The sequence below is a fragment of the Mytilus edulis genome, chromosome 9, assembly GCF_963676685.1.
Source record: "Mytilus edulis chromosome 9, xbMytEdul2.2, whole genome shotgun sequence".
In the NCBI taxonomy this organism is placed as follows: Eukaryota; Metazoa; Mollusca; class Bivalvia; order Mytilida; family Mytilidae; genus Mytilus; species Mytilus edulis.
Window position 1 is genome coordinate 46827630 of NC_092352.1, and position 15254 is coordinate 46842883.

Here is a 15254-nt window from a genome sequence, read left to right on the forward strand (position 1 = left end):
AAACAAACTTGTTTTCAGTGGCGGATCCAGGGGGGGGGTTCCAGGGGTGCGCACCCCCCCTTTATTTTTGCCGATCAATGCATTTGTATCGGGACATTTGTTTTGCACCCCCCCTTTGCCCTGGGTGCCCTGGGTTAGCACCCCCCCTTTCGAAAATTCCTGCATCCGCCCCTGGTTTTTATGTCCAATAAATCATATGCAAACTATCCTAAACCAATATTTTCTGGAGGATGTTTTTACACAAGGGGAAACTGTTATACAAATCACTTCATACAAAGAATGATTAAACATATTTATTTTTATCACATTTATAACTATAACAAAACACAAAAAAAACAAACACGATTGTAAATGTAGACATTAAAAGAAACATGATTGTAAAAGTAAACATAGAAAATTGTAAAAATAACTATATTACTACATTTATCACATGTGATAGCTTATATTATTGCACTTTTAAATGACTAGGAATTGAAACAGTATGGACTAGAATTATCTTGACTACTTTATTTCTATAACAATTTTTTTTTTCTTCTATAATTCAACTGTTCTCGCTTAAAAATGCATGATAATGAGGATTCTTTTATCTTGGTTTTTTTTGGACTAGACTTTTTTCATACGTTTAGGGTGGATGAATAGGGGGTGCATATTATAAACAAATGCATATAATAAATGGCAGAGATTGGTTATGGCTTTTAATGCCTCTTCTCCTCTCTCTTCCCACCCCCCATCTATTCTTTACAGATATTATTTTTTCTTAGAATTAATCAACTCAAATGAGCTGAAAATACAGCTATTCAAACATTAAGTTGGTAATGAAATCAGGGGCAAATTACAATCATGGACATTAGGGGCAAACATATTTTTGATTTGAGATAAAAAAAAAATCATAATAATATTTGTACATACATGTATTCATTTTAAATAGACACAGGTAACAAAAAGATAACTCATAATGAATATGTAGAAAACTTGGAAAAACAAACATAATGCAAATAATGTAAAATTTCTTCATATTTGAAGTTATAAGTCGTTTTTTTAATACCTTTTACTATCCCATTTTATACATTAAATTAAGAAAATATTTTTATAGCAATGTTTTAATATAAATCCAACTAACAACAGGAATGCAGAATGATCATGATTATCAGAAATAAAAATCTATGAAAAGGAACAACATTTTGAGATCAAAGTTCATTTTGTGACATTGAATTTCAGATGTATGATAATCAAAGGTGTTTTCTTTGTGAAATGCTTCACTGTTGTTAGTATTGGATAATATTTCTGAATTTTTAGCATTTTAATTGCATTGCAAACAATTTTACAACTGTGTATGAAAATAAGAAGATGTGAAATGATTGTCAATGAGACAAGTATCCATTAGAAAAAAATGATCACTACGTCTTTCCTTAACTATAAAATTGAGAATGGATATGGGGAATGTGTCAAAGAGACAACAACCCGACTATAGAGCAAACAACAGCAGAAGGCTACCAATGGGTCTTCAATGTAGCGAGAATATGTCTATGTGAGACAAAACTATCTTAAAGTTATACATTTTTCAATGAATTCTTATTAAGAAGCTTTTTGAAATATTTGTGATATCAAGCACCTGAATCAAATGGCCTAGACTTAATGTCTACTTAGCAAGGCTGAAATTGACTCAAGTTTATGGACTCATTAATCATTGCAATTGAATATAGTAAAATCTATGAAGTTTGTAAACCAAAAAAATAAGTTAAAAGTGAATGAATTGTAACTTTGTGATGTAAAGTTTCATAGTTAAAAAGTAAATCTAAAACAAAAAGAGATCATCGCTGTCTCAATTTTATATGAAATCCAATAGTGTCATCAATAATAACAAAAGTATACGCATATCTAGTAAGGGAAATAACTCAAACTTTCTTACTACAAAAATAAAGATGCAACAATTAATGAAATTGTTTCTTCAGCATGAGGTGGCATTGTAAAGCAAGCTATGTGCAATGATAAGGTAAGGTAAAATGTTAACTAGACCTGTATTCATTATTGAAAGAAAAACAGTGTTTAATCAGTTTTAAATTGTGAATTATTTCCCTTTGATAACACATTTGGCTTAGTAATACAAAATCTAGGCTTAAATAATTTGATATTTTCTTGTGTACCATAAAAACTGAAAGATTAACACTATTGACTAAGTGGGCTATTACAAAGAATAGCAATCAATAGAAAATTTGAATGAATATTTAGTTCATGTGCTTACATTCTTTAAAATAATACACAAGTACATGTGATGAACGAATGTGATTTTCATGTTGTGTAATTTTAATGAAATATAGTTACACTTTAACTATTGAAAACCTTATGTACAATATATCAAATATTTTTTTTATCATCTATAGTAACTATAAATCAAATAAAAATCAAATCATTATCAACAAAGAGCAGATAACTGTGGATAATCATACAGAAGTCAAATTCTTTCTAAGATTTTACATTATCTTAACTGTAGTGGAAAATTTGGTAGTATGTTTGAAAAAAAATCTTTTGTTTCCTTCTGCTTCCATCATTTATTAGAGATGCTGCCTTTAAAAACCTAGGTACAAATGTATTTTCTGTCAATGTCTTTTGTACATCAAATTATACCTATGTGCTTTCTGAAAAAAAGATACGAGTCCATTATTTATTATTGTTTTGAGGGGTGGGAAATTTTTATAAAACATTTTTAGTGATGCAAAATGAAACAAAATATTCAAAAATGAGGGCTTTATCATACAAATATATCCACATCGACAGCTGTATAAAATAGACAGTTACAAATTCATTTTACAATGAATAAGTTTGAATGATACTGGGGGAAGGATGCAAATTTTCAGATGTTAGATTGCAGCTCCAATATTTTTGGGCTTAATCAAACTTTAAGTCAAGCTAGCTATAAAAACAATTTTAAGCCACCATTTTCTACATAAGTTAATGCATGTACCAAGCCAGGAAGATAATATATATTTTCCATTCGTTTGATGTGTCTGAGCTTTTGATTTTACCGTTTGTTAAGGGACTTTTATTTTTTCTTGGATTCAGTATTTTTCTTTTTTTTCTTTATTTTAAAGTTAAAAATCCCTATAATATATATAATCTAAATAATTCAGTATTCTCTTTTGATATTAACTATATTGTTGTGTGTTTGTTTTTGTACCTTGTCTAGAGGTATAGGGGGAGGGTTGAGATTTCAAAAAAATGTTTAACCCCCCTGCATTTTTGTGCCTGTCCCAAGTTAGGAGCCTCTGGCCTTTGTCAATCTTGTAAGATTTTTAATTTTCGTTTCTTGTGTATAATTCAGAGTTTAGTATGAACTCCATTATCACTGAACTAGTATACATATTTGTTTAGGGGCCAGCTGTAGGACACCTCCTGGTGTGAGAGTTTCTCACTGCCTTGTAAACCCATTGGCTGTTGTCTGCTTTAAGTCAGGTTGTTGTCTCTTTGACACATTCCCAATTTCCATTCTCAATTTTATAAAACACTTACCTCAAATTTTATTATAAAATCTGCAAAAATACCGAAGAATTCTGTGGTGGTAATATTCTTTGGATCTTCTCCAAAGTATTGTACAACATGGTGGAAATCTTCCATTGCATTAGCCTGAAGTCTGAATAGAGCTTGAACCTCATCTGATGCTTCTGATATAAAATGCTGGAAACAGTCAAGGAAATACCTATATGTTTGCATGGGAAAAGATTAAAAAGGGCCTAGGCTACTAATTTTAGTCTTATTGATATTTTTAAGTTTTCTACTGAAAATTACCATAATGCATAATGTTAATCTTTCATATGATGACAGGCTGTACCCCTGGTTTGAATGGCTGTACCATATGAATCACAAGCTCTCTGTTGAATTTCGCATACAAAAAATTGGTCATTTCCGTTTCATCAAACAGGTCCAATAATTTCTGTATAATGTGAACATATTTTTACTAAGAAATATTCTTTCAACCCTAATATATAATGTTCTATATCTAACATGAGAGTCAGCATGAATCATCCATTCTATAATTAATATGCCATGCTTTTCAAGAGACTTTATCTTTATTTCTCTTATTCTATGGAAATTTATCCCTTTCTGAACCCATTTTATAAAAAAAATTAATCAATGTGTAGTTGCACGGTGATCTCAAAAGATCATTGAATGATTTTAAGGGTCATGACCCTTTTAGCTAACTGGATGAATCAAAATATGCTAATTTGTGGAATGTGAAAAGCACTCGAAGGGAATTTTCGTTTCACAAAAAAAAGAAAATTTATTTTTTAATCATTAGAGAAACAGATTCTTACATAGTTACTCGTGGATTATCGAATTTATCCAATCTTGATAGTTTAAATCATAAATTTTATAAAGTCCTTGCTGAGGTTTGGACTTTAAAATTGATTAACTATCTCGATTGGATAAATCCGATAATTCACTGGTATCAATGTAAGAATCTATATTTATATATTACAATTCAGGTTAATAACAGTTTCAAGGCCAATATCAATACTAATAATAAAGGATACACCCATTACATCCTGGAATCTGTCATTTACACCAATTCTTGTCTTTTGAGATCCATACTTCTCTAATGTATTGGATATTTCCTGCAAAAATATTAATTTAGTTAAAAAGAAAACTACTTACTTACATATCTACAGTTGATCATTATTATTTCAATGGTAATTATGAACCACAAAGGAGTAGGTTCAGTAAGAACCCTTTTTGGCCCCAAAATATAGCAGTTTTACAAAATTGTTAAAATGTATACTTTAAGTTATTTATTGGACAGTAGAATGCTTCTGCTAAATAAATATGGGCTGTGTTTGACAATACAATGCACATATATCAGGTACTAGCATCATTAAGTCATGCTAAATTACTGAAATCTTCACAATTTTAGCATTTTAGTTATATTTTAGACTATTTCCGTCTTAAATGAAAGTGGCTGCATTCGTGTTCATTCTTAATACTGAAATATAAGTTGTATTTGATGATAATACATAACATATATAAAGGTTGAGGATGAACATGGATGCAGCCACTTTCATTTTTGACAAAAACCATCTGAAAAGGGACAATTTTTGGCATATTTGATAGATTTTTCATATTTAAGCTAGAATCGGGGCGTTTTTAATGAGTAAATCAGTTAAAATCTGTTACATATACTTATTGAATCAACAAAAAAGACACTTGAGTGTTTAAAAAGTGTCTAAAATCTTTCGTCAGATGAACTTGAAATTTGAGGTCAAAATCGGTCCTTACTACTCCTTTGATCGTTCAACTAAGTAAATATTTTCTATAGGCTTGTATCCAGAATTTGGCAAAACCAAAAAAAATAAAATATTAATGGAAAATAATTATTTTTCAAAACTTGAATTATAAAAACTAAATAAAAAAAAATTGAGTCTTTTAACATAAAAAAATCATAGAATTTGTGTTATACAATTAAAGAAAATTTTGCAATACAATTCAATATTAAAATTCATGTAGCTGTTTAACAATAATTTGTATGACTGAAATTCTTAATGAATCAATTATTACAGTACAAGATACTGTTGTTAAAATAATAAGTCCAGCTGTTATGATTCAAGTAGTCATTTAACATACTTTTATCTGACTAACCTGTAAAATTTTTATCTGACTTACCTGTAAAACTTTTAGTAAAACTTTTATCTGACTTACCTGTAAAACTTTTCTAAGTTCTTGGATTTCCTGATTTACCATTATATCAGAAACTACAATGAATATAACATTTTTTTTAATTATATTATTGTAGTAATAAACCCATTTTTAAGACGTTTCGGCCATTGGCCTTCTTCGGTTCTTTATTTTTCTTCACAACTACACGGCTGTCATTTTTTTCTTTTTCACTCATTAAGATGTTAGAGTGGGGTGCTCATTTTCGCCATATCTTACCATGTTTTCCACAGTTTATGTTGAGGTCTATACGTTTTTAAATAATACTGATATTTCAATATGAAGATAACTTCAAATGCAAAATATTCTTAAGCTTGAAAACGTGTTTGTTTGAAAATAATCATCTGTAAAGTTAGATTAAAGGGTGTTTGAAATTGCCTGATGTTTTGCCAATGGGGGACACATATTCGCCGTTTTTATACATCTATTTAAACCCAAATAACTGCAGCTTTAAACAATATTTATCAAATCAATTTCATTATAGATGGCAATAGCAGACATTTTAAAGGTGTACAGAACTTAAATTTAGGGCAATCAGTCAAAGATTTTCTAAGAAATACTTCTTTGAAATCGTGTTATTCATTCAGAAAATTGGCCGAAAATCGTTATCCGTTTTTCGGTCCTTTGCGGTAAGTGCCGCAGTTTTGTCGTAGTTTAAAATAAAATCATATTTGTTATAAAAATCTTAGTTACCGGCATATTTCTTCCATTTCAGCCATCTTTTGAAGTATTTACAACTCAAAATTATAAAACGACGAAATTGTGTCCCCAGGGAATATGTGCACCCCACTCTATAGACATTTTTTTTATCAAAAACTTTCTATAATGTCACATTAACAACAAGGAGGTACAGCGCTTGTTACATTACTTTTGTACTTTTTCCTTTCTTATTACATCTTTCTTGTTTTAGTGATTAATATATAGCTTCAATATTCAAGTTCTCTGGGATTTGTTTGTTTATAATCTGTTTAGAGGGAGGGTATAGTTAACATTTAAACAAAAACCCTTTAAATAATAATCTTACTAATATTATTCATTTCCAAGGCTTTGAAATAGTTAGTCAATCTAATTTTTTTTCTTCACCAAACATTTGCACTGATTTACTTTAAATCTTACAAAATCTTTTAACATGAAATAAGCAGAAATCAACTATTAAGTAGAAAAGCCTTATTACAAAATTAAATTTCATCTTGTAGCAATGGCTAATGTGACAAAATCTCTTTTAAGAAGTTGATAACACAGAGCCAAAAATATTTTTTTTTACACCTTACCTTTAGCAGCTTCTGGTATACTACTTAATTCTTCTCCAACAGCTAAAACTTCAGGAAACTTGACATAAACAGCATTGGCAAGGACATGTAAAAATGTTGTCTTATTGTCACTTGTCTTAGTTACTTCTAACTGTAAAATATATAGTTGATATATACTTAATAGTAATAATAATTGTACTTTTGTAGGGGAACAGTAAAATTCTGTTGCAACTGATTTTCCTTCTCAATAACAACAGGTTTGTCTCTGAGATGAATCACATTTTTTTATAGCTTAATGGGAACATCATCAAAATTTCAGGAATGTTAAATTAAGGTGGTACCTAACACTACAGGGAGATAACTCTGTAAAATCAGCAGAACGTTTTAATGACGTTGTGTTGTTAAGGGAATATTAAGCTTCTCAATGATCAAAATAAGTGTTCGTCAAACTGCTATATAACCAGTGTATTTTTTCTTATTAAACGGTTGGTTCAAATTTTTTGAAAATTTATTATTTTTGTCAAAGCATCATAGTAAATATTTTGTCAAAATTTGAAGAAAAATAAACGAGCCACATTAATTTTAGTTAAGGTGTTGGGTACCACCTTAATACACTGCATCTTTACATTTCAAAGATGGAATATACATGAAAACAATGTAAACTTTTCAGTTACTCTGAAGAAATAAGAATTATTCATTTAAAATTAGATAAACTTGAAAAGTGAAAAATATCTTATATAAAAAATTTATAAGGGTTCTGCGGAACTCAGTGTTTCCCCTACTTTTGCTGTTAATAGCAGGCTCAACAAAAATGAGGAAAAAAAAAAATAAAAATACTCCTAGATACTATCTTTTGATTGTAAGCAGTTTCTGTTCAAGTTTGGTAAAAATCCAGGATAGTTTATGAATCATATAAATGTTTTAAAACTTTAACTGCAGACTGTATTTTATGTTAACTGGAAGAAAAACCAAGTCAATTTATAAGTAAAATACAAAAAACAGGTACAAAGTTTTAACAAAATTTCCTTCTTGATACAGGTTTTGATCATAAACAAGCTTCTGTCCAAGTTTGGTACAAATCCAGGATAGTTTAAGAAAGGTATAAAAATTTTAAAAACATTAACCACAGAGTGAATGTAATGTTTCCTGGCAGAAAAACTAATTCCACTATTTTTTTTTACAAAATTTACTTTTGGATACTATCAAATGATCATAAACAATCTTTTGTCCATGTTTGGTAGAAATCCAGGATAGTTTAAGAAAGTTAATAAAATTTAAAAAACTGTAACCACATAGTGAATACTTGTGGACGTCACCGCTGATGATGACAATGCCGACGGAATGTAGGATCGCTATGTCTCGCTTTTTCAACAAAAGTTGAGGGCTTAACAAAAAAAAAGAAAATGGATATCCTGTATTCCTATAAGTAAGTGATTACAGTAATATACTTAACTCTTGCTTTAATTATCTCCCCCTGAATCCCAAACATGGCCCAAGACCACAATTAATGACCCCGCTTTTCGTTGTCCACGAATATAGTTCCTTTTAATTAGAGTGTATTTTTCCTTAATTTTTTTTCTTTCCTTTCCTCACTCATTCCTTAATTCTTTTTGGGTGGAAATGAAAGAAGAGAGGTCAAATAAATTTTTGGAGGTTGTATTTTAACTGATTTTGATATGGAATGAGTGATTAGGTCAAGTGCAAAAAGGTGATATTTACAGTTTTCAGAACATCTCTTGACTTGTCAATAGGGGTATGGATGTGTATTGGCTAAATTTGTAAAAGTGATTGCTTCAATCTTTCTGAATTTTGGATATATATTTGGACTAGGACAATACATTACACACACAAAAAATTGGACAAAAGTGCATGGTGCAATTTTTTTAATGATGCAAAAGGTTATAAAGAACTGATAGAGGAATTAATTGTGGTCTGTGGCCTAAGAGGTGCATTTCAGCAAATTTAGAATTTTTACTTTGGCATCTTTTCTGAATGATCTATTGGTATTGATTTGTCAAACTATATGAGAAGAAATGATTTTCACTTTCATTTGATAGAAATTTTGTGAAAAAGTCACTTTTCAGGTTAAATGCCTAAAATGTAGCTTTTTCACTTTTTTCACTATTTTTTCAAAAACAGCATGCTTAATTTCTCTCTGACAGTTTTTTTCTGATATCTATTTGTGTTTGTGGTATTTATTTCAGTTGTTTAACTTATTTGTGAACTCTGAACACAAAAAAAAGTAGATAAAAACATAAAAAGAGTGCAAAATGTGCTGTTTTAATAGTCTAAGTCTAACGGTCAGTATACGCAGCAGGTGAAATGTGAAGTTCTATGCACTTAAAAGTTGTATTCCAAAACAGATTGCACTGAACCTACATCAAAAACACTTATTACTGGTTGCTTAACCATTTCTGTTTCACAGACTACCTTTACTTTCTTCTGTTGGATAGCTAGTGGTTTAAATATTAACCTTTTGAGGCTGACATTTCATTCAGTTTTTAAACAGTAAAGTTAATAAACTTTGCATCAGACCATACTGTCTGCATATATAGTTGAAAGTGATAGTCTTGTTACATCCAGGCTCCATGTTTTATCATATCTGAGCACAGATTTTAGCAAAAAGAAGTATATCTCCATCTCCCATATCATTTATATGCTTTTAAATATGCAAATGTGGGGAACGGCCTAAACTGGCAATCTGTTTTTTTAAGCATAACATTGCTAAAGACCATTTTATCCACATGCGTTATGCTATTTGAAACTTATATTTCCATCAAAAGTACATTTATAACCTGTTAAAGTTTGTTTAATAACTTAACAACTTCAGAAAATTGTGGTAAGTGAAAAATATTACATTTGATATAAGGCCTCACCCTAATTGAAAACCTCTATTTTTTGGCACAGGCTCATATAAAATTAACTTCTGTCCATTTTGCATAAGTCTGTTACATGAAATATGCTTTCTGTTGCTTTAAATAGATGTTAACTTATACATAGAGACATTAACTAGAGGGTCCAAGGACCCTGTGTCGCTCACCTGATATTTTTATTTACAATTGTTGCATGATAAATGCAACTGTTGTACTGTCGTTTAGTTTCAGAGATATAATACTAAAAAGTGCATTTGAAACCTATGTTTAATTTCAGTCATGTGGGCAGGCAGGGTCATCATACACAGTGGTCCCTGGATATCCTAGTGGTGATTTAAACCAAGTTTGTTTAAATTCAACAGTTGTTTCAGGGGAGAATTTTTGTAAAATTTATCTAACAAGAAATGCAAAGTAATGAGAGAGTTGTGAAGTAGTTTTGTTGTTGCGCAACCCCCCCCCCCACTTTGCCAAAAAAAACAAAAAGGTAATAAAAAATTATCATATAAGGGCAATCTATCCTATTAATGATTTCTGCAAAATTCAGTTGATTGTGCAAGGGTTGTATAGCCAGCTGAGGTCGTTAAAAACTCTCTTTCTTTTGTTGTTGCAGATAGATCTTGACCTGATAAGCAATTCTACCACATGTCAGATTTGCTCTAAATGCTTTGGTTTTTGAGTGATAAGCCAAAAACTGCATTTTACCCCTATGTTCTATTTTTAGCCCTGGCGGCCATCTTGATTGGTTGGCCGGGTCACCGGACACAATTTTTAAACTAGATACCCCAATGATGATTGTGGCCAAGTTTGGTTTAATTTGGTCCAGTAGTTTCAGAGGAGAAGATTTTTGTAAAAGATAACTAAGATTTACGAAAAATGGTTAAAAATTGACTATAAAGGGCAATAACTCCTAAAGGGGTCAACAGACCATTTTGGTCATGTTGACTTATTTGTAGATCTTACTTAGCTGAACATTTTTGCTGTTTACAGTTTATCTCTATCTATAATAATATTCAAGATAATAATCAAAAACAGCAAAATTTCCTTAAAATTACCAATTCAGGGGCAGCAACCTATCAACGAGTTGTCCGATTCATCTCAAAATTTCAGGGCAGATAGATCTTGACCTGATAAACAATTTTACTACATGTCAGATTTGCTCTAAATGCTTCGGTTTTTGAGTGATAAGCCAAAAACTGCATTTTACCCCTATGTTCTATTTTTAGCCATGGCGGCCATCTTGGTTGGTTGGCCGGATCACCGGACACAATTTTTAAACTAGATACCCCAATGATGATTGTGGCCAAGTTTGGTTTAATTTGGTCCAGTAGTTTCAGAGGAGAAGATTTTTGTAAAAGATAATTAAGATTTACGAAAAATGGTTAAAAATTGACTATAAAGGGCAATAACTTCTAAAGGGGTCAACAGACCATTTTGGTCATGTTGACTTATTTGTAGATCTTACTTTGTTGAACATTTTTGTTGTTCACAGTTTATCTCTATCTATAATAATATTCAAGATAATAACCAAAAACAGCAAAATTTTCTCAAAATTACCAATTCAGGGGCAGCAACCTATCAACGGGTTGTCCGATTCATCTGAAAATTTCAGGGCAGATAGATCTTGACCTGATAAACAATTTTACCCCATGTCAGATTTGCTCTAAATGCTTTGGTTTTTGAGTTATAAGCCAAAAACTGCATTTTACCCCTATGTTCTATTTTTAGCCATGGCGGCCATCTTGGTTGGTTGGGCGGGTCACCGGACACAATTTTTAAACTAGATACCCCAATGATGATTGTGGCCAAGTTTGGTTTAATTTGGTCCAGTAGTTTCAGAGGAGAAGATTTTTGTAAAAGTTAACGACGGACGACGACGACGGACGACGACGACGGACGACGACGACGGACGCCGGACGCCAAGTGATGAGAAAAGCTCACTTGGCCCTTCGGGCCAGGTGAGCTAAAAAGTGTTAGTTTTGGTATCTTTTGGTTTTTAGGAGCTCAAATTTGATAGTTTTAATTGTTTTAATTCAACGCCACAATTCAGCACCCAAAATTCACATATAAAAAATGCCACATTTTTTTTATTTGGTATCATATGGCTTTGAAACTTTGTAACCTGTTTTATAATATACTAAGCTTGAATCATGCCAAGTTTTATTAGAATTGGTCAAGTTTTAGGCCCCTAATAGGCCCAAGACCACAATTAATGACCCCGCTTTTCGTTGTCCACGAATATAGTTCCTTTTAATTAGAGTGTATTTTTCCTTAATTTTTTTTCTTTCCTTTCCTCACTCATTCCTTAATTCTTTTTGGGTGGAAATGAAAGAAGAGAGGTCAAATAAATTTTTGGAGGTTGTATTTTAACCGATTTTGATATGGAATAAGTGATTAGGTCAAGTGCAAAAAGGTGATATTTACAGTTTTCGGAACATCTCTTGACTTGTCAATAGGGGTATGGATGTGTATTGGCTAAATTTGTAAAAGTGATTGCTTCAATCTTTCTGAATTTTGGATATATATTTGGACTAGGACAATACATTACACACACAAAAAATTGGACAAAAGTGCATGGTGCAATTTTTTTAATGATGCAAAAGGTTATAAAGAACTGATAGAGGAATTAATTGTGGTCTGTGGTCACATTTGTTTTAATTATCTCCCCCTGAATCCCAAACATTTGTTTTAATTATCTCCCCCTGAATTACAAACATTTGCTTTAATCATCTCCCCCTGAATCACAAACATTTTGTTTTAAATTATCTCCCTTTGCAAAATCATGGAATTTTTTTTTAAATCTGCAAATCTGATGTATTTCTTTTAAAAATTGCAAGCTTCAATTATATCTATAACTTTGATAAAAACTATAAAAAATGTCCCATAATACTTAGATTCAACTAAAAAAGTTTGAATCTGAGATCTTCATCTTCAAAGCAAGTCATAATTTGCATTTATATTTTTATAGGTCGACAGATATATTTGACAACAACAAAAAAATATGATAAACACAAACACATAAAGTTAGTAAAATATCCAAGATGCCCATATTTCGAACAATACTCAGTTGAATAGTCAACATTTTTATGAAATATTTTTTTTAACCAACCTGTGATATAAATGAGATCTTGAATCCTGCAGCTTCACCAACTCGTTGATTCCCTTTATTCATATAATTACCCATAGCAAGTATCATCTAAAAATTAAAGCATAGTAACCATGATCAGTAATGAACAGCAGTGAAACTTCTCAAAACTGACCGCCCATCGAATATCTGACCATTGAAAATGGCTGGTTTGTTGAGAATTTAAATCATCCTGAGTTACTTTTATTCAGTATGTGAATTTGAGTATATATGAAAATGTATTTAACTTTAATGAAAATATATGTGTTTTTCTCTGTGAATTTTAGTTTTGTATATTATATGAATGGTAAAAAAATTGTATTAAATATCAAGCTGTTGTAAATCAGTGTTTACCTCTAATATTTTTGTCAATCTTTTACTGTTTCTCAACTGTAAAGATCCTTTTCTTATACAAAGTAAACTCTGAAATATTAAGAAAATTGTACTGATCATTTATGTGAATTTATGAATATACAAACAAGAGATATTAATATAGTTATCTCATAACAGTCCATTTCATTCAAAACCAGTTAATACACAGTATAGAAGACTTCTGTCCTTTCCAACTGACCAATAATCAAACATTTAAGTTTGAAATATTCTGGATAATGTTAAAACCCTGTATTATGCTGGGCTTGCAAAAACTAATTGTTGATGGAATAGCATTGAAAAATATATAAATACAATATACTTCAAGAAGAATGTGTCTGTGGACCTGAATGTCCTAGCACAAGCTTTGCAACAAAAAGGGAACAGACAGAAAGATGGAAAGATGGAAGGACAAAAGAATGAAGGATGGAAGGACAGTAGGATGAACAGTCATGAGTAATGCTTAATGCTCCTATCAACTATGACGGGAACATAAAAATATGCATATATTTCTACTATATCATAGTTCTATTCTATGCAATACTACATGCAATGAAGAACTTCTTAAGAAAGAAAAGAAAAAAATCAAATAATGCATTGCAAAATAAATATATAAATATGTATAGGAAAATGGAAAATCGCAAGCAAGATAGAAATAAGCAATACAATTAGTACAAAACCTGCTTTAAAGGTAGCTCTGTTAAACATAAACCTGTCCTAAGTCAATAATGAAGACTAAAAAATGGTTTAAAAGATACAGATTTCTAGGTCTTTTTGACTTATCATTATTCTGTATTGAACAAAAATCAGCTCAGCATCTTTTTAATACACTGTGTGTCATAATGGATATTTCTTTCTCTGCATCACAAGTAAATCTATTTAGTAAATTTTTCCACATCACTCAAAAACAACATCTATGTTAGTTTGGTTTTGAAGCAATTATACATACCCTTTGAACCTTTTCATGGGTTTAAAAACAAAGCTATCAATAAATGGTATATGTTTGCACACATCTAATATCAGGGAGATATGATTATCTAAAATTGTTAATAAAAAAATCAACTGAACTGAACTAGTTGCTGCTCATTGTTGCAAGGCTTAAGGTGACCTAAAGTTGTTAATTTCTGTGTCATTTCGTCTCTTCTGAAGAGTTGTCTCATTAGCAATCATACAACATCTTCTTTTTTATAGGACACATTTTTGTTTAGGGGCTAGCTGAATACAGCCCTGTGTGCAGGATTTTCTCAATATTTTGAAGACTCATTGGTGGCATTGGGCTGTTTTCTGCTCTTTGATTGGGTTGATGTCTCTTTGAAACATTCCCCCTTTCCATTCTAAATTTTATGGATAGTTAACATAATTTACAGGATTTTATAGTGTAAAGAATCAAACAGTTCCAGGGTTAAAATTATTTGATAATCAAACAATATAAATCTACAGATATGTCATATGCTTTTGCAAAAACATAAAAAGACAGCTTATAAAAAAAATATTCATGACAAGCTTTCTAATTCTAGTATATTTGAATATTACCTCCTTCATGTCATCAATTTTCTCCTGAAAGTTTGCTTTAAATAAAATGGATTTCAACCTTTGTTCATAGCCAGGAACACGACTCATCTAAAAAGAGAAAGAGAAAAGCAACATTTGAGAATAAGTTTTTTCTTTTGTTGTTGTTCTAACTATAACAGTTATCGAGTTATTTAAATCGAAATTATCAGGGAGCCTCTGTTGCCGAGTGGACTAAGTGGTCAAACTACTGTATCACTAGCCAGTCAACACTGAGATAGCAAGTTTAAATGTCGCACTGGGCAATCTTAATTGATTAGGACCATCAGTTATCCTATGGAAGGTTGGTGGTTCTCTGCAGCCACTCCAGCTTCCTACACAATAAAAAACTGACCAGCAGGAAATAGCACAATAATGTTGAAAGTGGTG

The 15254-nt window shown here is 30.9% G+C and overlaps 1 protein-coding gene across 1 annotated transcript in view; it reads right to left on the reverse strand.

The window, feature by feature from the left end:
• Positions 1–292: 292 nt before the first annotated feature.
• The window catches only part of LOC139489714 (delphilin-like), a 56942-nt gene continuing 41980 nt past the window's right edge, over positions 293–15254 (reverse strand). Inside the window, exons 25-32 of the mRNA XM_071276447.1 lie at positions 14850–14936; positions 13302–13370; positions 12933–13019; positions 6975–7104; positions 5689–5741; positions 4530–4610; positions 3508–3672; positions 293–2636 (exon numbers count right to left, since the gene is read on the reverse strand). Coding sequence (XP_071132548.1) covers positions 2598–2636; positions 3508–3672; positions 4530–4610; positions 5689–5741; positions 6975–7104; positions 12933–13019; positions 13302–13370; positions 14850–14936 — 711 coding nt within the window. The 3' untranslated portion in view covers positions 293–2597. The remainder of the gene's footprint in view (positions 2637–3507; positions 3673–4529; positions 4611–5688; positions 5742–6974; positions 7105–12932; positions 13020–13301; positions 13371–14849; positions 14937–15254) is intronic.